At 51.3% G+C, this 26,575-nt stretch overlaps 11 protein-coding genes across 11 annotated transcripts; 5 read left to right on the top strand and 6 right to left on the bottom strand.

Annotated features, from left to right (window-relative positions):
• Positions 1-1,318: 1,318 nt before the first annotated feature.
• Positions 1,319-2,966, top strand: BO94DRAFT_594537 (uncharacterized protein; the record flags this gene model as incomplete). Its single annotated transcript, XM_025616204.1, has 2 exons — positions 1,319-1,844; positions 2,022-2,966. 2 exons carry the CDS (start codon positions 1,319-1,321, stop codon positions 2,771-2,773), a joined length of 1,278 nt encoding a protein of 425 aa, XP_025468592.1. The 3' UTR covers positions 2,774-2,966.
• Positions 2,868-4,621, bottom strand: BO94DRAFT_490828 (uncharacterized protein). The gene is made up of 4 exons (XM_025609134.1): positions 4,183-4,621; positions 3,664-4,139; positions 3,606-3,614; positions 2,868-3,533 (listed from the first exon to the last, which is right to left on the bottom strand). Exons 1-4 carry the CDS (start codon positions 4,366-4,368, stop codon positions 3,161-3,163), a joined length of 1,044 nt encoding a protein of 347 aa, XP_025468591.1. The 5' UTR covers positions 4,369-4,621; the 3' UTR covers positions 2,868-3,160.
• Positions 4,622-5,189: 568 nt separating this feature from the next.
• On the top strand, positions 5,190-7,097 carry BO94DRAFT_490827 (cytochrome P450; the record flags this gene model as incomplete). The annotated part of the gene is made up of 6 exons (XM_025609133.1): positions 5,190-5,424; positions 5,471-5,556; positions 5,605-6,366; positions 6,412-6,513; positions 6,569-6,700; positions 6,749-7,097. The coding sequence occupies 6 exons, from the start codon at positions 5,190-5,192 to the stop codon at positions 6,944-6,946; spliced, it is 1,515 nt and encodes a 504-aa protein (XP_025468590.1). The 3' UTR covers positions 6,947-7,097.
• Positions 7,098-7,310: 213 nt separating this feature from the next.
• On the top strand, positions 7,311-9,071 carry BO94DRAFT_565429 (glycoside hydrolase family 43 protein; the record flags this gene model as incomplete). The annotated part of the gene is made up of 3 exons (XM_025614495.1): positions 7,311-7,709; positions 7,758-8,214; positions 8,274-9,071. The coding sequence occupies 3 exons, from the start codon at positions 7,311-7,313 to the stop codon at positions 8,996-8,998; spliced, it is 1,581 nt and encodes a 526-aa protein (XP_025468589.1). The 3' UTR covers positions 8,999-9,071.
• A 1,012-nt stretch (positions 9,072-10,083) lies between these two features.
• BO94DRAFT_555986 (cupin domain-containing protein) lies at positions 10,084-10,909 on the bottom strand (the record flags this gene model as incomplete). Its single annotated transcript, XM_025613832.1, has 2 exons — positions 10,084-10,224; positions 10,319-10,909. 2 exons carry the CDS (start codon positions 10,907-10,909, stop codon positions 10,084-10,086), a joined length of 732 nt encoding a protein of 243 aa, XP_025468588.1.
• Positions 10,910-11,871: 962 nt separating this feature from the next.
• Positions 11,872-13,623, bottom strand: BO94DRAFT_463791 (tannase and feruloyl esterase; the record flags this gene model as incomplete). Its single annotated transcript, XM_025608036.1, has 1 exon — positions 11,872-13,623. One exon carries the CDS (start codon positions 13,621-13,623, stop codon positions 11,872-11,874), a length of 1,752 nt encoding a protein of 583 aa, XP_025468587.1.
• A 2,390-nt stretch (positions 13,624-16,013) lies between these two features.
• BO94DRAFT_594530 (uncharacterized protein) lies at positions 16,014-17,783 on the bottom strand (the record flags this gene model as incomplete). Its single annotated transcript, XM_025616203.1, has 4 exons — positions 16,014-16,409; positions 16,611-16,976; positions 17,208-17,629; positions 17,699-17,783. 4 exons carry the CDS (start codon positions 17,781-17,783, stop codon positions 16,014-16,016), a joined length of 1,269 nt encoding a protein of 422 aa, XP_025468586.1.
• Positions 17,784-17,977: 194 nt separating this feature from the next.
• Positions 17,978-18,747, top strand: BO94DRAFT_534427 (uncharacterized protein). The gene has a single exon (XM_025611548.1). It carries the CDS (start codon positions 18,013-18,015, stop codon positions 18,343-18,345), a length of 333 nt encoding a protein of 110 aa, XP_025468585.1. The 5' UTR covers positions 17,978-18,012; the 3' UTR covers positions 18,346-18,747.
• BO94DRAFT_43548 (uncharacterized protein) lies at positions 18,736-20,422 on the bottom strand. The gene is made up of 4 exons (XM_025607492.1): positions 19,827-20,422; positions 19,675-19,779; positions 19,255-19,628; positions 18,736-19,196 (listed from the first exon to the last, which is right to left on the bottom strand). The coding sequence occupies exons 1-4, from the start codon at positions 19,995-19,997 to the stop codon at positions 18,791-18,793; spliced, it is 1,056 nt and encodes a 351-aa protein (XP_025468584.1). The 5' UTR covers positions 19,998-20,422; the 3' UTR covers positions 18,736-18,790.
• A 100-nt stretch (positions 20,423-20,522) lies between these two features.
• Positions 20,523-22,395, top strand: BO94DRAFT_545641 (GMC family oxidoreductase; the record flags this gene model as incomplete). The annotated part of the gene is made up of 2 exons (XM_025613252.1): positions 20,523-20,738; positions 20,785-22,395. The coding sequence occupies 2 exons, from the start codon at positions 20,523-20,525 to the stop codon at positions 22,393-22,395; spliced, it is 1,827 nt and encodes a 608-aa protein (XP_025468583.1).
• A 1,928-nt stretch (positions 22,396-24,323) lies between these two features.
• BO94DRAFT_534424 (FAD-binding domain-containing protein) lies at positions 24,324-25,833 on the bottom strand. Its single transcript, XM_025611547.1, has one exon. The coding sequence runs from the start codon at positions 25,795-25,797 to the stop codon at positions 24,466-24,468; it is 1,332 nt and encodes a 443-aa protein (XP_025468582.1). The 5' UTR covers positions 25,798-25,833; the 3' UTR covers positions 24,324-24,465.
• Positions 25,834-26,575: the final 742 nt, after the last annotated feature.

The following is a 26,575-nucleotide window of genomic DNA, read 5'->3' as shown; positions in this document are numbered from 1 at the left end:
ATACCGTTCAATCTAGACTTCAAGTAAACATAATTCATCATAGATGTGAGTAGGGGTACTATTAATCTTACACTACTAATCAAATAGTAAGTAGTAGACCAGTAGTTAGTGTATCCTTGTACTACTTACTCAAGAGACTATAATATAATAAGTTGTAACAGTAACAGTAACAGTAACTAGTTATACATTAGTCTCACATACATAGGAGCTGCTATCTAGAAGAAAGATACTATTTTAGATTCAAGCTCCAGATAGAAGATCTTGATAAGAAATTAATCATGTTAGATGGAGAGTCAAGCATGCAACTTTATTAGAATAAATAATAACTACATCTGCACAGCACGGGTATATATAAAAAGAAGAGCCAGTTATATCAAATTACTGAATAGTACTGCTCCGAATGTGCCTTGAGAATAGTAGTAAGTGTCAGGATCCAGACTTAGTTGGTGCGCTTTGAGTCACATGATCCTTCCTACACAAGTAACCAACTCGGCGACGAGGATTATGCTCAGTAGCTTATAACGTGCAACACTTAGAAGCTTACTTAGATAGAGACACAGGGATAGGTAGGTGGACGTCCTCACAGTACGCAGGTTCGTTGTATATCAAGAGAAAAATCAGGTTAGCTGGTCCCATCCTGGTAAGAGAGTATGAAGTATTTCTATTCCAGTTCAGCTCTTTCTCTACCCGGAGCAGTGGGTGTGTTATCTAACATCCAAGAACCGTGCGCCCGGAAGACTGAGAAATCTCGAATCTCGGCATTTCGTCCTTCGGACAGACCGAATACCCCTCATAATAAACCCAATGAACCCTGGGAGGAGGACCCAATAAGCAGGAGGCAGGTCGACGGAGGTTACACGGTGATCGTGATGGTTCCCGAACCACCAATGGCATGCTGTATTGCAAGGATGATGAGGGGAGTATCTGAGTCGCGAATCCTGGTTTGGCTAGGATATAGCGATTAAAAGGTAACACAGCATTGGATTCAGCTTTATTGTGGATGCGAGCAGTCAGATGGTCTGGTCCTATTTAGGCCCCCGACATGCCCTCCATTGTGGTGTGGAGGGATGGATTGCTTTCCAATATAATAACCTGCCCTGCTATTTCTTGATTAACAGGTTGGCCTGTTCGAGTTTGTCTCGAAGATGCGAATGCACATCGACAGTACATGGCAGTAACCTAGCAGATAAGGAGTCTTTCAGGTGGACCAGGACTGGACCGCGCTGCAGCTGTTGTTCTTCTGACGTGGTAAACCAGACCAGCACTCTCGTGAATCAGCATGACTCTCCCCCTCCACCTCACCATCCTATCACTCTGGATGAGCCGCCCAGTCCACTGCCAGAATGTTACCGCGGCAGCCCCGGCAGAGGAGCGAGTAGGATGGGTTTCCCCTCCGACTACCCGAGGTACATCCGATATTCTCTTCAGTTGTTTATCCGTCTTCATCATCTGCTCCTGGAAGTGTGTGCACTTGAATATACCAAGCATCGAGGAGAGCGAGGCAGGCTGCCATACCGCCTGGGGCTGGCTCCCTTTCTGGCCTACAGCTCCTCTCCGGCGGCTCTGGGGTCGAAAGCTCCGGTGGATGGCCTTGATTGCTATTGCTCCAGAGATCGGGATTGCCGTGGCATTTAAAGATTTCATGAAGGCCCGGGAAATCTTCAAGGAATACCAACATCTCGGATTCACCATGACTCACGCTTTTTACGCCTGCATGGGTGGTTACCGGATCGCGATTCCTCAAGCGCTCAGACATCGTGATGGTGCCGCTCACAATAACGAGCTACCGACTTCGGGGGCAGCGCCTGTAGAGGCGCTGGAGGGCGGTCCTGCGCCAGGCCATAGTGTAGACGATGGGCTGAAGTCTTATATCCTCCATAGGGTAGACTTGGGTGAGATACCGCTGGCTGGCTGACTGACTCAAAATGGAAGGTTGTAGCACCGACTCTGACACTCAGCAGGTATCCTGGAGCGAATGGGGCTATTTCCAGCAACGGATGATGCTCATATACAGAACCGAGGCCTGCCTCTCGTAAAGGAGGAAGACATCCGCAACGCGTCAGCATCGGATGCCATTACCAAGGGGTTGGCCATCCTTCAATGCGGGTGGTTGGTCATCCAGAGTATCGCGCGAGCGGCCGCGGGTCTGCCACTCACCGAGCTCGAGCTGATGACACTGGCTTTTATCCCCTGTGCCCTGGTCATGTACGGATTGTGGTGGGATAAGCCATTCGGGGTTCAGCGTGCAACCCTCATATATCCTCTGGACCCGAAGAATGCGAGAGCTCTGCATGACAGATTGGGACTATCGAATAGATTGGCGAGAAGTGCGCGGAATGAGGACGGGGCTCAGAGCTTCCAAGTTCTTCTTGAATTTTACTTTTCAGTATGGAGTATGAGAGATCATGTGTATTGGGACTCCGTGATCTGCAACATTACGTCCATAGTATTTTCTGTTTTCCATCTCATCGCTTGGAACTGGGAGTTTCCATCGAAGACAGTCAAAATCCTCTGGCGGGTCTTCAGTGTCACTGCGACTGGCGCCCCTGTGGTCCTGGTGACTACACCAAGTCTACTTTCCTGCACATCCCTTTGGTCTTCCGGCGTGTGGAGGGCTTTGGGGACCTTCATTGTGGTGTCGTTTGGCCTGGGTTGGGTGTACATTATCGCGCGAGTCAGTTTGATCGTTCTGGTGTTCTATTGCTTTTCCTCAATGCCCGCTGATGTCTACAAAGCAGTGCAATGGACCGCAATTTTCCCTCATTTCTCCTGACACTGTGTCAGGCAACGGAATGACGTGGAACCCATTGGACCGGGCTGATTATAGTTCGATGAAATCATCCATCACAATCTGTATTTTTCTTACTGCGTTTATTCCATTAGCGCAACACAGAGCCCTTGGCTATGTTCTTGAGGCATGTAGAAGGGTCCAACAGTGGATATCGCATTGATGGCCGAGGGAAGGAACAATCATCCACGATCCAGACCGAGCGACTCAAGCATGCTTGTTCATTGCGGTCTTACATGCAGCTGGATCAGGTTAGGTGACTCCACCCGATGGTGAAATATTAGCCCGGACGTTGAATCTTGAACCCGTTGTACTCTGCGCCGAAAGTATCCACGGCAGCTCCAATATATTCTTGGTAGTGGTAGTCCAGCTTTATCGATCGCTGACACTAACACGGATGCTATTCTTGACATGAATTCCTCCTACGCTCTCATCTACCCAGATCGGGTCCTGGCTTGCGTTATCGCCGATGCTAATACGATCGGCCGGATAGTTGTCGTGCATGTCACGATGAACGTTTTCCAGATTGAGGTCGTGGCCGTTACTCCCGCTCTGTTCTTGAGAAGTTCCCTTTCGTGTACTACCTGCAACGGCTCCAACTAGACCTTTCAAGGCAGGCAGGGACAAGGCGATAATGGCGGTGCTGACTTCGGTGTCGGACCAGACCATCACGACGGAAAAATACCAGGTTGCGTCGGTTTCATTGATAGCGGGGATCATGGAGACGATGCGGCAGACGGAGGTCCTGGTGGGTGTTAGTTATGATGTTGGCGGATATGGTAGGGGCTTTGGAGGATGGACTTATGGGTTTACTTACATGACGGCACTATCGAAATGGGTTAGTGACTAGACATTAAAGGTTTGGGGAGACTTACAAAATACCGAAACATAGTACCACGCTTAATGCGGCCTTTCGTGTGGCGTTCGCTTTGATGGAAAACACGATCTTCACCGGGAGGAGAAGAATGAGCGAGTCGCAAATAATCGTCATCGCAGCGGTGGAAATGAATACTGTCTTCGATCCCAGACATTTCCCCTCGGCACCACCCCAGAGCGCAGCAAGCGGGATACACTGAAGGGCAATGATAAGAACCTGTGCAACCATGACGGCCGTTACATAGGCAAAGGAGACTCGCAAGTATATCTGGAATTGTGGCATCGGATTTAGTCGACGGTAAAAAGCCAATCCGGATAAACGACACATCCATAGAGCGATCATGTACACCAGCTGAGCTGCAACCAGCCATTTGTAGAGCAGAGGTGTCTGGGCGACATCAAGGGCCCAGACATGGAGACCGGCACCGTAGCGGAGGACTTCAAGTGAGAGTGCCATGACGACGATATTGGTCAACTAGCATGGTCAGCGGCTGCAGGTCAATTTGTCTTGGGCTTACCATTGCAATGCAGATGATGCCATCGTCCCAGCCAAAGCTGCGGATCATGAACCAACGAGCATACACGCGAACCAAGACAACGATGCCCGACAGTGCTGTCACAACCCCAATCCCGATCCTGGCCTGGGGACGTCGGTCCTGCGCCAGGAATTCGGGCGTGAGCTGGAATGTGCTCCCCGACCCCATGTCGACCGTTATATGGAACCGTAGTGCATTGACGGAATAATCAGCAGATGAACTGGAGGGAGAAGCATTGAAGAGAAATGGAGGGGTTGTGTCTAGCGAGCTTCTGCAGGAATACAGGGGGATTCATTGTTGCAAGGGATGGGGAATTTCATAATTGGGCGGTGGGCCCGAAACCCAATCTCGGACGGAAGAGTTTGGCTTCTTGCCGGCCCGCGGGCCAAAGCCTTGCTTGGGTGGACATTATCTGGTCGAGATCGGCCTGGCACCTGCTGGATGCGAACAATGGTTCGTCGTTGTTCGTGTCTGCCATCAATTCTCGGACAGCATTGGATCCACGAATCCTTCACGTCATGAAATCCTTGGTGCGAACACTATTGGACGCGATGGATGGAGATTGGCCGAGGAGCCCGGGCCTCTCGCCTCGTGCAAATGCCGGCTAAGCCTTCGCTTCCGCGGAGCGATTGGTCCTGGCGTCCCGTCACCCCCACTCGACATCTGCCATGCCCATTGCCCACACAAGGCCTGCCCAGGGTGAGCCATCTGGCTGGAAAATCATAAGATTTCTTGTCTGCTAATCCCAGAATTCAGAAGAGTCCAGTGAATCACCGTGAAGAAAGCTCAACCCAGGCTCATGGGGCTCCATTGCCGTATGACAAAAACTGCACACTGATGGTGCTGCCGTTAGCGCAGGCTTTAGCTGCCACTAAAACCACCGGTGCGTCTCGTGCCTCGCCCCCACGAGGGCCCAATAAATATAGGTAGCCTGCAGGGATCGGCTCGGATTTTCCTGAATTCCAGTAAGACGCGAGACCAGGACCAGCATGTCCGTCCAAGTTTTGTCGGCCCTATTGCATGGGACCCTGCCCTCGCTGCACGTCTCATTGCCTCTCCTGCTTCTCGGCCTCATCGCGGTGGTTGCCTTGAAGAGACGCTATGCCACTTCCATCCGGGATATTCCAGGCCCATGGCTGGCGTCGTTCTCTAGTCTGTGGCAGGTCTATCAGCTGATCAAAGGCCACACGGAACAGGAGATCGTGAAGCTCCATCGCAAACATGGTCCGTGCACCCGAATCGAAAGCGGGAGATTCACTAAGTCAAACAGGCAGCTTTGTTCGCATCGCCGATAACGAGGTCAGCGTCGCCCATCCGGATGCAGTGCGCTTGTTGCTCCATGCCAACATTGCCAAGGTAGAACCCTCCAGTCAGTCGGATATTGACCCACACTGAAACGCACAGGGCCCTTGGTATTCCATCTTCAGCTTGCCCGACTATCACTATGTGAATCAAATGTCGGAGCTGGACCCCCAGCGACACATTCGCAAGTCCCGTAACGTCGCTTCAGGATATGCACTTTCGAACATCATCAAATCCGAGCCTTATGTGGATGCGCTGCTAGCCCTCCTGGAGGACCAGTTCGATAAGCTGATCGCGTCCGGCCAGCCCGTCGAGTTCGACCGCTGGTTTAACTACTTTGCCTTTGATGTCGTCGGCGAAGTAACTTTCTCCAGTCCGTTCCGCTTCCTGGAGACCGGGACCGACATTGGAAATGCCATTGCCAACACCCGCGCTTTGGCCCTGTACATCGCGATCATGGGGCATTACGTGTGGCTGCACAACCTCACCCTTGGAAACCCACTTCTCAGTCGACTGGGTCTGCAGCCTTCGTCTCACATTTTCGACACCTGCTTGTCAGCCATTGACCGTCGGAAGAAGAACTCCGATGTTCGCCTCGATATGATGGAGCGGTGGCTTCATGTCCGTCGCCAGTACCCCGATCGCATGGACGAAGCAGAGGTCTTTGGTGCTGCCGTTGCTAATATTGGCGCTGGCGCCGATACCACCAGTGCCACGTTACAGGCATTCTTCTATTATTTGATCCATCATCCACAGTATCTGCAGAAGCTTCAGGAGGAGATCGACGGAGCACACTCTCGTGGTGACCTCTCACGGGTGGTGTCGTATGCAGAGGCAGCCAAGCTGCCTTATCTCCAAGGATGTGTAGGTGTTCAAGATCATCACCAAACGATTTACTGATGATTGCAGATCAAGGAAACTTACCGCTACCACTCGGCGACCGGCACAGGATTGCCTCGCGTTGTCCCTGCGGGCGGTCTCACCATCGACGGGCGACATTTCGTGGAAGGGGTATGTCACTGACCTTGCTGCAGCATAGAAGGACTAGACTAATGTTCCCGAATAGACAATCTTGAGCATTAATCCCTGGGCGTTCCACCGCAACCCGGATCTTTTCGGTTCTGACTGCAACGACTTCAATCCTGAGCGGTGGCTTGACCCCGAGAGAGCCAAACAGATGGACCCGTACCTTATCCACGTAAGTTGTTATCGTTCCTAGCCGAGAAAGTCACACTGACATCACCAGTGGGGAGCTGGGTACAACCAATGTCCCGGACGAAACTTGGCACACTTTGAGATCTCGAAGCTTACGGCCACGATTATCCGTGACTATGAGATCGAACAGGTGGATCCCAAGAAGCCGTGGAGCTTCGAGACACATTTCACGGCTGTTCCGTATGGGTGGCCTTGTTGGCTACACCGACGACAAACCCGCGCGGCGTAGTGTCTGGGATACCAAATATAGTACAACCTCAGCAATCCCTTGGCTAGATTGACCAACAAGTTGGCCCTCATACTGACGCTCACAAGTAGCTGGGCTGGACCTGTTGTAGAGTAGCACATACTCACGTCGAATATAATGGTATAATTGTCGCAAAAACACACTTGCCTGTCTCTGAGCATCTTAGTGGGTAGGGATCGTCATCGCCCATAATTCGTGTGTATGACTTCGCTTGAATCCGGGGTAACACTTGGCGGGCTTCCCCTCATGTATTTCTCCACCAATCATCCTTTGGTACCACGAGACATAAAGTGGCTTAAACCCAGCACCAAGCGCGGCCCGTTCTCTCACATTCATGTAGGTCGGCATGTATAACAACCCCATTCTGCCAGGTTTCAATCCCGACCCCTCGATCATCCGGGTCGGAGGAGACTTCTTTCTCGTAACATCCTCCTTTGAATACTTCCCTGGGGCGCCAATCTACCACAGCACAGACCTTATCCGGTGGGCTCTCATCGGCCATGCCCTTACCCGACCCAGTCAGATCCAGATCCAGACTCCGGAGCCGGGTGGTGGAGTGTGGGCCACTACCTTGCGGTATCATAATGGGGTCTTTTATATTCTTGCAGCTTGTTTCCAGCGGTATCGGCCCCAAGACGATGACCGTGTCTGGCCGCGCGGGTTTTACGTGAAGACCACGGATATCTGGGATTCGGAGTCATGGTCGGACCCGGTGTATTTTGACCAGGTTGGTTTTGATCAAGATGTCTGTCACCCATGCCGTCTTTCATGAATCGAGTTGACGCATATGAAGCTCTTCTGGGACGATGATGGCACTGTCTATCTCTCGTCCACTTATCGGAAGCTTGAACGAACCCCGAATGCAAACCTCAAGGACTTTGCTATTCACATTGTCACTGTCGACCTAGAAACAGGGGCGTCAACCTCAGAGCCCAAGCTCATCCGGGAGTCAACCTCCGGTGTCGCGGAGGGATCGCATATCTTCAAAAAGGGCTCATACTACTATCTCTTCACAGCGGAGGGCGGCACCGAGAGCGGTCATTGTGAATGGGTCAGTCGGAGCACGACGAGTCCATTTGGGCCGTGGGAAGTGGGATCAGCAAATCCTCTTTGGCGGAACGGGAAGGACGACGCTGTCCAAAACACCGGACATGCAGACTTGGTGGAAGATGCGAGTGGACAGTGGTGGGCTGTCTTGCTTGGAGTGCGACCAGTGTGGAGGGATGAATGCTGGGAGGAATCAGTCTTTGGTGGGTGCAGCCTGTTGTTTACAGCCTTGCCATTCACAACGTACTCATGCCGGCCGTAGGACGTGAGACCTTTCTCGTTCCCGTTGACTGGGAGAACGACTGGCCCGTTGTCAATTGTGGCCAGAAGATTCCGCTCCAATCTGACAGCCCCCACCTGTACGAGCTGTCCGTTCCAGTCACCTGGTATGATGACTTCTCGGCCCGCGACCTGCAGCTCGGATGGTATCGCAAGAACACGCCCGTCGTCCGCGATTACTCTCTCACCGAGCGACCACATCACCTCCGCCTTTACGGGGGTCCGTACAACCTCTCCGACCCGGCATGCCCGACGCTTTTTCTTCGCAAGCAAACCCACCGATTCTGTACCTGGGAGACCCGGCTTTCCTTCCATCTGACGAACAGTGCCGCTGAGGCAGGGTCCGTGGTCTGGTGGAACTATTTCACGTATAGTAGCATCGGGGTTCGCAGCAAGAATGGGAGGCGATTCGTTCGGCTGCGGCCTGTTCAGGACGATCCGGTGGACTGCGATTTACACCATTTGCAGTCGGATGTCCGTTTCATCGTCGAGTGTGGGGATCGCTACCGGTTTGGAATCCAGGAGGTCCCCGATGAGGAGCCGGTGGAGGAACCTATCCGATGGATAGGCGAGGTGGACAATCGCAGCATGACTGCGGCCCCGGCGGTGGGAGCTGCCTTTACGGGCATGATGCTGGGTGTGTACGCGTTCGGGGAGAGGCAGCGCTGTCTGGTCCCTGCAGATTTTCATTATGCGCGATGGAGATAGCTTGTGGGCTCTGGTTCTATAGCGAGAGGGTTAGAGCATTTTCACCAAACCTCGGCGTGAAGCTATGTGGTACAGGTGTGGGCTTGCACCTTGTAGAAATAAAGGGAATGTATATAGTTACGTGTCTGGCTGCCCACCACTCATAATCCCAGAGGTTGAAATTCAATATAAATGAGCACAAGGTTACTGACAGGAAAGGCCAACAAGGCTGATGACCCACCACAGCTATCACCCGGTTGTGAAAGAGTGAGAGGGGAAGAGGAGCAACCGATGGGAGGGGTGTTTGACTTGATTGCACCCCTTCCTTGCACCACTACCACAACAGCAAGAACACTACAAGAGAATAACAACTTATTTCACCGAAAAGGTTCAATTCATAGAACTGGGGGTGCTGGTTCCGGCAGAACCTCTGCGAATCAATGCTAATGAGTCGTCACCCTACCATGATCCAGGTTGTCTACTCTGCCGGTCCGCATTCACTTTCAAGTCCTCCTATGCTTTATTCTCTCGTCATAGATATAAAGCCACAGCCAGTTCAACCCTTCCGTCAATGCGATATATCCCTGCGATCCGGTAGACAGACTCAAGACAAACGAAATCGAACAATCATAAGTCCAATTGGTACTTCTAAGCAGCCGTTGGACCGCGACGGCACGAAACCAACTATGGAACAACACGTTGCGATTAATCCGGTAAATATACTGGCACGATTTATGTGAGATACATCAAGGAAGTGTTTAATTGAAAGTAGTTAATGCAGAAGGGTACAGGCTGATTGATCTAATGCGTGTTATCATCTTTTTAGGTTCCTATCCGGCTGGTAGATTGATAAGATGAGATGGGATCCCGCGGAAGGAAACTTTCAATACTATCTTGCTCTAATTCATGTCGTCTAATCCACTAAATGTACTTCTGAAGCGGAACCTCTAAGCAGTCACACAACTTACCAACTAGACCAAAACCCACAGCACTGTGCCGGTCTGTCTGTGTATGTCAACATCAAAAAGAAGCACAAGCATAACAGATGAACCCTAAATCTTCAAGTTCCACTACATACCCAACACCACCAAGAAAGAAAAGAAAAATCAAGGAAAATCACCCCCCTGCGTATAATTATCCCTCAACAACCACTCCACCTCCTCAAACTCCCTCCCATCCAGCATGTTCCTCAACTCCTCCCTTTGCAAAAACTCATGGTCTGCGAATTCGAATCCCGGAATTACAGTCTGTATTCATTTATTAGCATAGTCCAGTACCTCCCCACCTCAAAACACCAACTCCATGAAAGAGAACAAAGGTAGAGAGATAAATAAAGCATACCTCACTAACCAACAACCCCTCACTTTCCCCATCAGAATCAGGAATCAAAAACGCACCCTTCCAATCTCCCCCCTCAACAATCCACTGTAACTTTTCCCCACGAGTGACATCGTGTCCGACGGTGAATGTCTCGATTGATATATCCCCATCCATTCCCTTTCCTTCCTTGTGAGGCGAATGATTCTTCCGTAAGAGAACATAAACTCCCCGTCCCCTATGCAATGTATGCACCGTCCTACTCCTATTCCTATGGAATGCCCCGATGGGAGATTGTGGAGTGAGGAGATAGAAGACTGTTGTGCTAAGGGAGCGGATATCATCTTCATTCTTGTTTTTATCCTTGGTTTTGGTTTTGGGTGTTGGTGGTGTTGTTGTTTGGTATTCGGTAGAAGTTTGCTGTGGGATTATTTCTCTTTCGTCGCGATCTGTCTCAGCGAAGTAACCACCTTCGATATGTGGGGTTAGATTCAATTTGTTGATCAGGGTGAGGATTGGGGCTGGTTCGTGGTAGGGGTTTGCGAGGGTGCGGGTGGGGGTTGGGTAGTGGGGGGTTAGGGTTTGGGGTGTTGCCGGGGTTGTTCGGATGGGCATGTTTATATAGAAGAGATTTAAGGGGTAGGTGGTTGTTTGGTAGTTCCTGGGTTAAAGTTAAGTTGAGGATGGGAGTTGGGAGGGGAAGAGAGTTGGGGTAGAGCTTGGGGTAGAGGCGGAAGTGGAGGGGGTTTATATTGATCTGGGATGGGAGGGTGGAAGGTATGGTGTCATAGAAGGAGTTGGGGAGGTGGAAGTTGGAACAGGTTGTGGGGGTGCTTTTACTAGTTGCTTGAAGATTTTATGAATACCACGTCTTCGTCATATGGGATCTATAGTGAGAACCGAGGATGTGAATATTGGGTCTATTCTATACATTGGTTACTGAGAATTGCATCTTGGAATATCCTGTCTGTTGAAGTTTGACCAGGGCATAGTTATGATATCAGAACAGGACAGCAGGATTCTGCTCAGGGATGATGAGATGTATATCATAGGAGCTTAAATAGTGTATTTCTATGTCATCATAGATCTTACTCAAAGCATGTAGTGAAACTTATTAGCTTGATCAAGTATGTCTCATATCTCATACCCGAGACACGCTGTGGCACGATCCATGCTTAATTGTTTAAGCTTCGCATGCATGTCATATCTATGTTGATATCTTCCAGAACCCGGTTTGAATGCGTGGATCCTGTACCCATTTGTCTTATTATATAGATACATGGTTCACTTGGAGATAAGCTGCTGTATAATGCGACAAGATTGGATGATAGAGTTGGTCTGCCTCGATTATGTGCCGTGGACAGGTTCTGGGAAAGTTTATTTATTTAGGTTCAGTCTCGGTTGGGTTTATTTCGGGGCTCGGTTTCTGTAATACTTTGATTTCGGAAAGTGATGTTTGAATGTGAATGAAGAGGATCCGGCTGAAATAAATTCCTTGTTGCATGGAATGTAAAGTACATGAGTAGGATGTATAGAATCATGTAATGTACCAACATCACATGAGCATAGAGTACACACTAATACAAAGGCAACTTATACGCATCAAAATCATAAACCCACGTCTTATAAGACGGCTCATCAAACACACAGTCCATGACCGTACCATTATTCTTCCACAACGGCCGCAGCGGCCAAGCACACAACTCCTGCTGTTCGCCCTCATGTTCACCAGCCAGGACCGTCGCATTCAAACGAGTCGGGAACACGCCGCCCTCCACCCACTGAATGAGCGTCTCAAGGGTCGTCTGGGGGAACGGACCATTAGGTTGCGTCGTGCTAGAAGCACAATGAGCAGCACCAGGAATCAGGTAAAGCCGATTCCATTCATTCAACGCCTCGGAGCTCTCATTAAAGGACATCCCAGGGTACATGATCTGACGGACGGACTCGTGGTAGTGGACCGATGAACCAGTAGGAATACTAGGATCCGACTCGCCGTGTACATGGATGACCTTTCCACCGGCGGATTGGAATGGGGTCAAATCCGGCCATGTTGTTTGGAGACTATCCTCGTAGCGCTGCCAGCCGAGCGCCATCCATTCCGTCAAGGTATCGTATGTGACGTTGTCCAGGGTCGACAGGTTATCTGCATCGCGCAGCTCCAAGAAGCGAGCTACCCATTCGCCGCCTAGGGAGGTGATATCTAGCTCCCACTGGTTGGTGTCGTAGTTGTATTGGGTGGCGGCATCGTCAAATGTGGATGAGGGTTGATACCAGATGTACGCACGACGGCCATCCAGGGTGCGGAGGCCATCCAGCATCTTACTGGCCGCGGCGGCGCCGAGAGCAGAGACGGTGCCGTTCTGAGCGGGTGTGGAGTTGCTCATGGACGTGCGCTTCTTCAGCACAGTCGTGGTAGTGGATGCAGGGCAAGAGTAGGGGGCGCCGACAGTGGAGTTGACATTGAAGTGCAACTTGCACAGGTCCGTACGACCAACCACTCCATCGACACGACCATCTAGAGCGTCGCATGCAGCGATGGTCAAGTTGACGATCTTTTCCAATTCGCAAGTAGGAGGGTAGTATCCCATGGTGTGTTCAACCACGTTAGGGTAGAGGTGGTTGACTTGTTGTTGTCCGTACCGGAAGGCAGGGGCGCCAATGACAGCCCCATCCCACTCGTCTGCATACCGTTGAACTTGGCTCCAACCTTCACGGCCACCCTCCGAGCAGCCCTGGTAGTAGGCGTAGATCTTGGCGTCACCGAGACCGTAGAAGTTCCGGCTGAATGCCTTGCCGACGACGCTCAGTTCGTGGTGAGCTAGATACCCGAACGAATACAATGCCTGGTAGTTGATGGTACCGTTGGCTTCGAGGAATACGGCATCAAATTGGGTATCGAAGCTGCCGAAGCCGCCGTCCGTGATGCCGGCAGCAGCTCCATACATCACACCTCCGGGAAGGGAACTGGTACCGGAGTTGATTGCGAAGCCTCCACCACCGGTGGACAACCAGCGGTTTTGATAGTCCTCTGGTGCAGGCAGCCAAAACTCTAACAAGTACGGCGTGTCCAGACCCGGTCGAGTGTACGAGAGGGTGACATTGCAGTAACTGAAAGAAGAGCCGGGGAAGAAATAGCTACCCGAAGATGAAGCGTTGTAGACAGCACTGGCCGTGATGGAGGAAGAGTCGATCTCGAGGCCATCAATGTCATCGCTGCTCGGCAGGGATGCCTTTGCGTGGCTGGTCGTACAGACGTCCGCGAGGCTGGCTGCTTGGGATAGGGCAATAGTGGTGGCCCCGGCCAGGACACCGAAGGCGGTTCTCATGATGGATAGACAATAGAAGAAGATGAAGAATAGTCTGAAGCCTGTCAAGAAAGTCAGCTGAGATTGTGGCAACCAAGCCACTATTTAAATGTTGGAACCACAATCCCGTGTCCGCCGTTAACCGGAGATCATGTCGGATTCATCACCACGGAGAGTTTTGTTGCATGAGCAGCCGATCATCACCTATCCCGGCAGGTTGAGATGTCGATCTACTTTTGATGCAGGCAGACCAAGCATCATTAGATTTAGACTCAGAGGATGACGTTTTGCTCCGTCCCATGCTCTCGTACGTTGCGGTAATTGGACGGAGGATACATAGGATTCAGTCAAAATTTTTCAAACTAATATCATGCCGTCGGACATCTCATAGTGTTGTCCCACCCAGGTATTCTGCAACACGCGGCAGCTGCATGATTCGTTAACGTGAACAGTCTGCAAGAACACTGCTAGTCAGGATTTAGCGTCAGCCGTCCCCAACCTGCAGAAAATACCGCTTTCCATGACAGCAATACTTGTGTCACTGGACTCGAGGATGGCCGATCAGGGGCACGACGGGAAAACAGTTATCCCCGCAAATCAACGCATCGGGGGGAATCTTGGCGAAGTTTATTGAGATTCCTTGATTTGTGTGTCGGGGAGCTGGAGAATTTTTGAGGCATATATCATTGACAGACTAGAACATCCTGTAGGAGGATTTCCGACATAAACCAAATTACAACAACCCGCAAAGTGAAAAGCAAACATAGTACCTGCATAAACACACCGTGGCTGCAGACGCAAAACACACAAGAATAACCACCGACCGAAAGAAGTCGGACATTCCCCCGGCTGGGGTGACTAGAACCGGGAATCTGTGCCGATCTCGGCTCCAACTACTCCGTACTTACCTCCGCGACGCTTTCTGCCGAGCCCAATCCTCGGAGAGGGGGGGCGGCCTCGGATATCTTCCCCGTTTCGGTCGGACATATTCATGCTGATCAAGTTGCGTTGCAAGTTGATAATAAAGTAATATCCCGCAATCTATCTCAGGCCGTTCCTATATTATCTAGTTATTATCAGACCCCTTCTTCAAATGGTTCTTCATCTTACATTCCTATTTCATTCATGTTGTTTATTCCAGCACCGGCAATGCCGGCATCAACCCATACCATGGTATCTAACACCCTGCATTGCGCAAGACAAAAGAGATAAATTCTGCAGGGCCCGCTTTCCCACCCTGTTTTAGTTGCCCTACGGGGTGGGACCTCGGTGGCATGACGGGTTGAGCAGACCTGGGGTTATGTTCGTAGCTTACGAATGTTGCACGGACTTGGTTACTAGGACCGAAGTAACTCTTATTTTGAACATGGATGGTATACCATAGGGTATGAGATAGTAAAATAAATGCAACCAAGCAGCACATCGAATAAACGATCACACAAACACCCAAGCAATATCTTAATCAACCTACACCTCCACACCCGCCTCCAACAACCCTGCAACCCTTCCCCCACAGACAGAACAAGTGTTGGATTCTCCGGCGGGGTAATGCGCCATCAGGATAAATATATACCCCCCCGGGAGATTCTACTGGTCCACTCGACACATTAAACTATTCCCTGACGTCAGTGAACGTTCTCATCCAATGATGTGTTTCGCTTGTAATTAATTACCCTGTAGATTCCCTAGCGAGTGGATGGAATGATGGAGTATCGTCAAGATATCCAGTTTGGACCCTAGGGATTTATAGGATGGGGTACATTCCTGGTGTATTTTATTTGGGGTTTTGCTCGGGGGGAAATCGCGCAGGGGTGGTAATTTACTTTACCGCAATTGATTCTGCTCCGGATTCTTCTGACTTTTTCTCTGTTATCTCAGGTCATATAATTTTCGGCATGTTGAGTAGCCAATCAACTCTATGTTGGGACCTATTCACCTTGGGATTGTTCCACTAACCTGAGAGGTATTTCTTTTGGTCTAGTTAGGAAATTCTGTTAGATTATAAGCTCGGAGACTATACCAGTACTACCCACTTGAGATCTTTATATTAAGTGTTTAAATCTAGATCTTATTTCTTGTAAGTTTTTCAAGATTAATTATATATAAATATAAAGTATATAAAAACTCAGCTTAAGATAATAATTAGACTTTTACTGTATTCAGTCCGAGGGGGATGTGTTAGAATCTAATTATCTTAGAATTGTTCTACTAACCTGAGAAGTGATTCTTATGGTCTAGTTAGGAAATTTTGTCACTCTATACACGTGAGATGTTCTTCTTGGAATGGTCTGATATAATCTGGTACACACTATAGAAATAGTCTTGTTCATTAGCATTGTATCCCGTTTAGGCTCTACAAATCTGAAGCATTGGTGCATGCTATACTAAGGTCTGTCTACAATCTATTCTGCTTAAACCTGTGCATCGTTCGGATAATCAAGCCCAAACTGTTGATCAAGAGCCTTTTGCTGAGATCTCCGACGAGTACCGTATAATTCTACCAACACCTCATCGAGAATAGGATCAAACGGTTTTCCAATTCCAAGCGAGACAATCTTAAAATGATCCAAACCTGCAAGCAAGTAGCAGGGATCGTCTCCATCGGGAATACCTATGGTGGTCTGCGCGATCATCGGCCCATAGTGTTCTCCAATCCAGATCGTTGGACCGAAGGGTGTGAAGATAAACCCGATTCCCGTCAACCCATCCGAGGAGAACATCAGAGAGATGGCTTCGGCGTGGGACGGGCTCGGGATCTCGATCCTCTTCTCGGACGCCGGATTGTGATATCCGACCAACCGACTGCCCTCCCCTGTTATCAAGTTGATACCCGATATAAATGTTCGACCACCGATTCGCACCGTCGAGATCCCAATGGTCCTTGCATGCGTTTCATCCCATGACGGAAACGGCTGTGCCCTACGGTAAAGCAGACGACATCCCTCCTCCAAGGGACTATCAAGGTCAACAGCGGCCAGTCGACTGGAAGAGGTGCCGGTTGGCTTCACGAGCTGGCCCTGCTGCCCTCCGTCTTCACTGTCGATTAGCAGAATACGGCTGCCTGAGCGTTGTGCTATCTCAAATGCAAGCCCGCTTGGGCCATTTCTCAAAGCGCTCTCTCGGTTCACCAGATTTGCGAAAGGTTCCAGCAACCGGATGATCCTCTTTCTATTGACCAAGTTCCTACATCCAATAGTTATCAATTCCCTGGTCCCGAAGAACAGCCCAAACCAGTTCTCTATATCCGAAGACCGGGGTAAGATAAAGTCGGCCTCTTGCCCGGGGAGGAATCTATGCCGCCAGTAAGACTGGGAAATCATAAGGCCGTTTGCATGTGTCGCTAGATCGCGACATACCAGTCGCAGGTTAAGTATCTCGGCAAAGGATAACCATGAAAAAATTTGAGACTTCAACTCGTGTGGAAGTTTATCGAAGATGGTCCCATTGGGCTGCAACCCTGCAGTATCTGATTCGGACGCAGTCAATGGAAACTCATCCTCTCCATCTTTCCAGAGAAAGACATCTTCGCGGAAGTCGGACGGTAATTCTGTTATTTGCTCTGTAGAAGGAATAGTCCATGGATCAGTGTAGAAGTCTTCATTCACATCTTGCAATGGATTGCCATGAAGCGTCTGTGCTTGTGCCGCGCCCAGGTAATCATGACCAAGTTGGAAGCACGAACCATCAAAACAAGGAGTGCAGTAGAGTTGATAGAAGACAGACTCCACAATGGTTGTCTCATCGGGCGAGGATCCACCCCGTCCATGACTGAGCCGGCGAAGAAGCAACTTCCAGCAGGAGTTGTGAAAGCCAAAGCACCACCGAGGTTCAGTTGTCTTGCAGAACGCCCATTCCTCCAATGCATCAAGACCCACGTCGACGTAGGACAGGTCGCTGTCGACCGGTGCGTTGAGGTTGCCCTCGGCACGGACAATCCCTACCCCGGTGATCCTAATTGAGCCAGTCGGAGGATCGGCTGCATAGAGGCCTCGAACTTCTGCGTACCAAGGACGAGCTGTTGGCAAACCTTCATCGGAATCCTCGGAATTAACAGATTCACCCTCGTCATGAATATGAACAACATTGTAAACATTACCATCATCGTCAATGAAGCCAAAATCATAATCAGGATCGAACTCCAGAATAATTCCACAGAAAGGACAGTAAACGTTAGTATCCATCAGGATATCTCCCTTTAAGGATAGACTAAATGAGCGGTGTTGTTTGGGGAGAGAAGATCCAGGCACAGGAAGTATACAAGATAACCCGTCCCTGATCCGCGCTTGCCCCAGGAACTGTCCGATCGTTACAGCCTAATCTCTGCCGGCATTGTCAGGCACCCCGTACCCCGCTGCATCCCCTGCCATCCCATCCATCACCACCATCACCATCATCACCATCATCATCATCATGCCCACCTACAAGCCCTCCCTCCAAAACAACCTCGGCTTCCTCAACACCCTCCACTCACTCAACCCAACCAGCCCCGCCGAAACAGTCTCACAAATCTGGACAGAGATCATAACCGAATGGTTCCCCGGCCGCCACGGCCACAAATGGAGTTTTCAGAACACCACGACCGATTCCAGCGTCATCCAAGTGACAGCCCTGCAACAAAACCCCCAGGATTCAAATGACTGGGTTGAACGCAGATCTTGGTTGTTGAGTGCAAGCGACCGTCTAGCGACACTCCCACGGGTTGGAATGAGGGCCTGTTTTCGGGTGAGCTCTCCCGAGAGTTGAATATGTTGGGGAGGGTTTATGGGGTAGTTGCTGTAGGGTTGAAAGTGAAGTTTTATCGGGTTGATGGGATGGCATTGGGTGATCAGCGATTGGTTGAGCTTCATGAGGGGATAATTGATATGAGTGATCCGAGTGGGGTTGGGATGGTGGAGATGATGAACGATGTCAAGGAGAATGGGTGGCAGTGGGCGGTGTGATTGGGACTTGAGGTGCTTCTTTCCTTTAGGAAAGACTTTGAGGGATTGTGTTTGGCTATATCTTGGGCTATAATGTGATGGAATGTTAGTTGGTTCTCCTAGCTTCAGATATCTGCTCTACAGAGAACGTAGTCTTTGGCACGTGAGATAATCCATCTTGGGATGGATACTCATAATCCACGGAGCACAGGCGATGAGCTGAGGGTACCTTTGTCAATGTTGTACTAAAGTAAATCTATTCATCATATCTACCGCTCATCCTCCCCAATCACACTCGTCGGCACATGCGTCGATCCCCCGTCATGCGACCGCTCAGTTAATGACGGCTCGTACTCTACTCCCCGACTACCGGTCTTGGTCGGTACCAAGTGTGTCAGTGGTATCTCACTCTCAGTGTCGCGCATCCGCTTGAACGCAGATCCAGATGCACCAGACTGGGCCCCTGTCTGCGACGTGTAGGCCGCCTTGGCGGACGAGAAAACCCCCGGAAATGCGGCCTTGAACACCGGACGCATCATCGGCACACACGCATTGGTGATGGCCAATGCAGGCTCTGTAACACTCCAAAACGCGGCCCAGATCATGCTATAGGGAAGATCGGTGAAGTCGACAGTGGTGAGAACGTGGATGCGAATGATGGTTATGGCAGAGATGCTGCAGTAGTTAGTACGAATTCATGCTCAGAAGCAATAACAAAGGGTCAAGGGCATACAATGAACCGACTCCGAAGATGCCATATAGAGCCATCTTAGTAGCAGTTGACATCTGAAGCTTCCAGATATGGTGCACTGGAAGCGCCATAATCGACACATCTGTGACGAGGTTAAACGCACCAATTGTCGAGAAGGCCACATTCATGCTGGCGCAATGGCCAGGGAGTGTCGCGTCCCAGTTCTTCGCGAATGGCTGGCAGATTAGAAACACCTGGAGCGTGCTCCCCAGCCAGTACGCACCCGCACAGCCCATGCAAACTCGAGCGGCGATGCGAAAGCCGCGGGTGACAAAGATGCGGAGATAAAAGAAAAGGTAGGAAAATTTGGCAAAGACCATGGCGTTGTAATAGACGATTTGGTAGACAACGAGCATCTAGAATGATTAGTCAATGGCTAGGCAATTATTGCAAAAAACCGACCTTGAAGATGAGAATGGTATTTTCCGGGGGAATGTCAGTATAATGGTGGCGCATACCCACCCGTGCATAGTGATACTGCATCGCGAGCATTCCATAGGTGTGTAACTAGAGCCAGTCAGCCAGGTCGAGGTCCAACTTTCAGTCCATCGTACCATTGACATTACGATGCAGGCATCATCCCACCAGATCTTACTCTGCCTGATCCGGCGAGAAAAGAATCGAAGCCCGATTGCCAGGGTGCTCAGTGCCACCAGCACGGTGTTAGCGATGAGCTGGTCACGCACAATCGGGAACTCGAAGACATTGTAGTACTCAACCGCCATCCCGCCAGCCTTTGATCAAGCATTGTGGGCGACGAGAAACGCAAGAAAGTGTCTAACGGAAAGAAAAAGTTGCGAGGCTGGCATGAGGGAGGCCGCAAGACACCATGAAAGCCGCGAGTCGGTCGAGACCCGAAGATCCCGCTGGGGATTATCGCCAGACTGACCGGTTTGGTACTGGGACTCGGACTAGTGGGTGGTGATGGACGACTGACAGCGGCGGAGGTCCACCTCGTCGCGGTTGACCGTTGCTAGCTGGGCTGCTAACGCATTAGCCAAACGGCCGCGGGGTCTCCAGGTGGATCACTCTGCCTCAGGGCCAATCCAGGCTGGGTTCGCAACCACGAGTGAAAGCCGTTCGCATGCTAGCCACGGCAAGATGTCAATCCCAATCTGCCCTACCCTGCTAGCCTCCGACCTCCTGACTGCATTTTCTTTGTACAGACTGGGCTGCTAGCTCAGCCACGTATTTGATCCTGTGCGCCCCTGCGCTCCTGTCTTCCGCTGCAACTCTCGCCCGCTACCACCATGACCGTCGCAAAATCCTACGACTACATTCTTGTTGGGGCAGGCATCGGCGGCCTGGTGCTTGCCTCCCGTCTCACCGAAGACCCCAACGTGAATGTCCTCCTGATCGAAGCTGGCGCTAACCGCATCGGCGATCCTCGCATTGAAATCCCTGGATTTCTGGGAACTCTGTACGGAAATCCAGACTTTGACTGGGATTATATGAGCGAGCCTCAGGTAAGTTCTGCGGTGCATTTGATTCACTGCCATAGCTGACCTCCAGGCCCATGTCAACAACCGTCAAATTGCGCAGCCACGAGGCCGGGTGGTGGGTGGAACATCCGCCATGAACTTTTCCGTGATCATGTACCCTTCCGAGAGCAACTTTGCGGCGTGGAAGTCGCTTGGCAACCAGGGATGGGGACCCAAAGACATGGCCCCGTACTTGAGAAAGTTTCATACCTACACTCCACCCCTACCAGGGGTCGCCAATTACCTGTCCCTGAACCGGTACATGGACAAGGATAACCAGGGGAAGGACGGCCCAGTGCCAGTCACCCTGCCCGATGTATACGGCGTATTCAACAAGGCTTGGGATGAAAGCTTTGAAAACCTTGGCTGGCGCAGTGATGCAGACCCCATCTCGGGTCGCAAGATAGGCACATTCACTGCACCATTGTCTGTTGATGGAACGACGGGTCGTCGCGGTTACGCCGCTGCGTACTACACGCCGGAGGTGGCACAACGACCGAACCTGGACCTGCTGGCTGAGACTGTCGTCGAACGAGTATTGTTGACAAAGGATGCCGACGGTCAGGCCGTCGCGACAGGCGTGCAGGTCCGGTCAAAGGGCGAAGAGAGCCGACAAATCTCCGCGACTCGCGAGGTCATCATCTGCGCAGGAAGTCTCAACTCGCCACAGCTGCTGGAATTATCCGGTGTTGGTCAACGCGAGCTTCTAGAAAAACACAACATCCCGGTCATTGTCGACAGGCCCGGTGTTGGGGAGAATCTGCAAGATCACTGCTTGGCAGGCATCAGCTTCGAAGTTGCGGACGGACAAATTTCCGGTGACATAATGCGTGATCCCAACATCGTGCAATCCTTGATCGAACTTTATGAGAAAACGAGGGCAGGTCCGCTGGCCGGAATGCCCATTAGCATGGCATACCTGCCTCTAATGGACCATGAGGGCCAGCTATCGAACGAAAAGATTCGAGAGCTGCTTACCCAACACCTTGACCAAGGCCTGGAGGATGTCCCGCTGACTCGCCAAAAGCAGTACGCTCTGCAGCGGAAATTGCTCCAAGACGGTGGCAATGCCTCCTCTCAGTACATGTTCTTACCAATTCAAACGCACATGTTATCCGGCAAGACGACCATGGCGGATGTGCTGGAAAAGGCTCTCCCAGGGAACTACATCACCATCATGGTCTTGCACAACCATCCTTTCTCGCGGGGATCAGTGCATATCCGCTCTTCCAGTCCCCAAGACAAACCGGTCATTGACCCGAACTATCTATCGCATCCTCTTGACATCGAGATCCTGGCCCGTCACGTCCAGTACCTTGATCGAATCGTCGCCACCGAGCCGTTTGCGGGGTTGTTGAAACCCAATTCCCGGATTCCTGAGCAGGCTATTGATCTGACTGACCTGGAGAAGACGAAGGAGATTGTCAAGGAGCGTCTTTACACGTGTTTCCACCCATCGGGCACTTGCGCCATGATGCCCGTAGAGCTAGGGGGTGTTGTGAACGCACAATTGCGGGTGCACGGCACGCGTAATCTACGGGTTGTCGATGCAAGCATCTTTCCCTTGGAGCCGGCGGGAAACATCCAAGCTACGACGTACGCGGTGGCGGAGAGGGCAGCGGATTTGATTCGGGGTGTTTGATGTAGGCTAGAGTGAAGTGTAGTGTTTGCATATATGCTCGAATGTTGTATTAGTCGTTTGCAACAAGAAGAAACGGCAATTATGGTTCCGCAGTATTCCGGCCTTGTTTTCGCACTGAATTAGCCTGCCATGAACGATATGACATTGCGCCAAGCTGAGCCACAAAAGAAGTTGTGCAGTACCGCTGCGGGAATACCCGAGGGCCTCGATTGCATCCGGTTTCAGTGAACCAATCTGACCAGTACCGTACTTTCCAATACTATCAAAGTACACATCCAACTGTCTTGGTTCAAACACTCGTAGTTTTGCCATGTCGTGCCAACAGCACGATAGCAATCAGAAGTCCAACAACGGGCTGCGGAGTAGCTGACATACCCCTTGTTGTTCTGATATAGAGCTGTCGAGGTTTCATGCCATTTTATACGACTTGATGGGTTGTAAAACAACATAGATGTCTCCGGTTATGGAGGTGTGGTCGCCGTTCAACTGCTCGAGGCAAGCAGACAGTAAGGCACTCCGTGAAAGCAGAGGCAGTATGAAGTCACCATAATTGTTGGAACGAAGGATTAATGAATCAGTACATCCAGTGTCAGTGAGTGAGCCGCTAGGAGTGTAGTCATTCCCGGGATATCAACACCCAGACCAGTTAGTGTTGTCGCAACGAGTCATGGTCAAAAAGGGCCGTGCTGAGGCGGTCGTTAACCGTGGTTCGGTTCATTGCCCCGCCACCCGGTCCCAAGCAATCAAAACAGATATCCCATAATGCATGCTCAATCAAATGTCAATACTCCGTACGGTGAAGAAATTCCTGTGTTGGTTCTGGAAGGCGAGATGCTCGGCTGCAGTGGGCTTCGCAACGATCTTTGGTGAAGACATGCCTCCTTGAGACATCCGCAGGCAACAGAGTGTATCCAATATTCCATCAACTCCACTCAGACATGGGCGGCAGTTGCCGCAATTGTGCACACTGCACAGAAGTTAACAACACACCAGCTATCCAGACCTTGGTTGATACCTGGTTTGAGTCCGGAAGAGGTTCCCAATGTCGCTCACCGGTGCATTGCCGGTCCGATCGGGCCCGAGGGTAAGGCTCGCAACCGAAGAAAAGTTGCGGGACGATCCCTTCCTTTTCTGTAGTGGGCCGCTAGCTAAAGTGGTGCGGAGTACTCCGTACGGTGTCGTGTTGTGTCTTCACCCCTTTCATGGGGCAACCATCCACGGAGTACTCCTTGGAATATACGCTGCTTTGGTTGAATAGACAATTTGTAGAGAATTCCCTTCGACTCTGTAGGTACGGCAGCCTTACGGGTGGCAAAATCACTTGAGCAGGACATTGCGATCGTGTGGCGCCAGCTAGCAGTAAATGGTTGCCTGGAGCGATCGGCACCTGTTAGTTTCCAGACTTTGGAGTATCTTGATGGTCAAACCCGAGGGTTTACTGTAGTCTCTCTAGCAGTGTAGTCGCCGGAATGGAGATAAATTGGATAGACGTTGTCGACGTACAAAGACACTGCTCAGAGAGAGAACAGGTTCTCAAGTTTGTCTGTTTTTTGGTTCGGGAGTTTGCATCGTATGTCTGTGTTGGTGAAGTCCATCTTGCAAATATATATCCGCCACGCAATTCTCCGCATCAGACTGAATTGCATCACCCTGGCTCAAAATATCCTGGAAAGCTTCGAACTACCACTAGTCCACAGCGTCGTCCATGAAAATCGTACATGCTGGAACTCGCAACCACATACTGCCGTGATTCTGCTAGCCGACCGTGGTACTACCCCGCACACAAAGTCCATAAACCGAGTCAGATGTGAGGTATAGGATTATATTCTGGAGAGCCAAGTTCGACTTCTCTAGCTGGTCTAAACAATACAAAGGGGGAAAGCACATAGCACAAGGTATTGTACAATCAAGGTAAGGAATGTCTTGAGTCATTAAAACCATATATCATCTAATGCTGACGTATTACTGATCAACGCGTCGTGGGTACGGAAAAAACGATATCAACCTCACGGAATTCGGAACCATATATACAATTCTTGCGGACTGTGGAATGCAGCTTGGTGTCACTGCTCAGTCAAAGGCCGCAAAGCAGGTGCTGTTGGCCTGGGACTCCTCCCAGCCAATGCACTTCCAGCAGCTCAGAAGACCCGTGGGATCATACTTCTCCTTGATGGAAAGAAGCTTGTCGTAGTTGTCTCCCCACCAAGCCTCACGCCAGTCCTCGGTGAAAGGATTGGCCTCGTTGCTGTAGGCTCCACTGCCAGGGGTGATACGCTCGAGCGTGGCAGTCATGTTCTGCAAGGTGGCAATCTTCTGCTCACGAGTCGGCAGGGTGCTGTTCCAGGCCCAGGAGCTACCCGATCCCAGCTCCCAGATGGCCTGACGCCAAGCGGGGGAAGCACTGGTGGAGCCCTCGGTGTAGTTGTACAGAACGGGTCCGACAACGGGGATGTAGGGGCTCTGGCCGTTGGCCAGAATAAGCTCGAAGAAGTCCATCAGGTTGGCACGGCCCTCGGCCGTCTCAAAGACCGAAGAGGGAACCAGGCGACTGCCGGCAAAGTGGGTGACACCAACGCTAACGGAGGTGGAGGTAACGTACTTCTCATAGAAGTCATACCAAGAAGAAAACGCCTCGATGACAGCGGAGCCGCCCTGCGCCTTAGCGTAGGCCACCACTTCGGCCAGAGACTCTTCAGCTTCGTCAACTGAGAGCAGAGGGGACACATTGACCAGGGTGTCGCCGGTAATGTGACCGCCCCAGCCTTCCTGGGCCCACTTCAGAGTGTTGTTAACAACGATATCCATGAAAGGCAAGACGTTGGTGGAGTTGCTGGTGAACTTGATGATGGCTGCGACGAAGCTGATGGTAGGTTCGACGCGGTGTGTGCTCTCCAGGACGACACCGAAGGTACCACCACCGCCACCACGCAGGGCCCAGAAAAGGTCCTCGTTCTGGCATTCGTTGGCGATGCGCAGCTGGCCATCGGGAGTGACAACCTTGTACTGCACGACACGATCAACACCGAGACCATACACCGGGGAGAGAACCGAGTGGCCGCCGTTCATGACCCATCCACCCGAAAGACCGACAGTGGGAGAGTAACCACCCAAGATGGTGACGTTGTTCTCATGGGCGAAAGCATAGGCCTCATCGAAGTTGACACCGGCGCCAGCGGTGATGGCGTTGTAGGTCGACTGGCAGCCAGAGGGAACAAAGGCGGAGCTGTAGCTAAGGTCCTGCAACTTGCGCGTCCACAGGGCCAAGGTGCCCTTGCCGCTGCTGCGGGACAGATAATCGTGTCCACTGTTCTTGATCACGAGACGCGTGCCGCTGCAGTTGGAGAAATGCATCGCCTCCCTGACATCAGTGTCATCGGTGACTTCGATGTAGTAGGAGGGCATGTTACCCTGACGGCAGGTCTGGTTCACAAAGGCGAGCGGATCAGTGGGGTCGCTGCTGTCGAGCAAACACTGATCCTGGGGGTTGGACGAGCACATCTCAACCTGGTTGTTCATGTAACCATTGGGAGAGTTGGTGCGCAGGTAGGGGTCGGTGTAGTTGTCCTGCACATTGGCGCAGGCAGCATCGTTGGGGGTCACCTCCTGGCCATTATAGTTGGAAAAGCAGGGGAGGGAGAAGGGCGTCAGCGGTTGAACACGGCCCTGAAGGGTGGTGTTGAGGCTATCGAGAGTGCATGCGCAGCCGCAGGCAGCACCGAATCCCAAATATTGGGCAGCCAAAACGGCCAACGTGGCTTTGTATGCAGAAGGCGTCATCGTGCTAGTCTGCCACGCGACACTGAGACAAGATTGGGGGAAAGGAATGGGGAATGAGCGACGATCGCGACCATTTGAATGAACGGTCGGACCGGCCGATAGGAGAATTTTTTACTTCCGGAGCGCTCCGTTTGGTCGTCAGTGCGAGCCAATGTCTCATACGATACAGAAGCTATTGAATCACGCGGTGGAGGTTACTGAATGCAGATGGTTTGTGGACCAGGACTACGTACGGGGGAGTATTGGAAGGAGACTGGAAGGGAGGAGGTCGACGGTGGTGCGGCCTGCAGAAACAATGGAATCGCCGCAGAACCAATCCACTGGGTTCCACTTCTCGTTGGGGCTGCAGGGTGGACCCCTTGCTGGTGTGCCACGCTGATTCGCGGCACCAGCAAACCTTGAC

This window comes from Aspergillus sclerotioniger (assembly GCF_003184525.1).
Source record: "Aspergillus sclerotioniger CBS 115572 chromosome Unknown BO94scaffold_11, whole genome shotgun sequence".
Taxonomy (NCBI): domain Eukaryota; kingdom Fungi; phylum Ascomycota; class Eurotiomycetes; order Eurotiales; family Aspergillaceae; genus Aspergillus; species Aspergillus sclerotioniger.
Note: the sequence above shows the minus strand (reverse complement) of the source record. Positions and strands in the feature narration are given on the sequence as shown.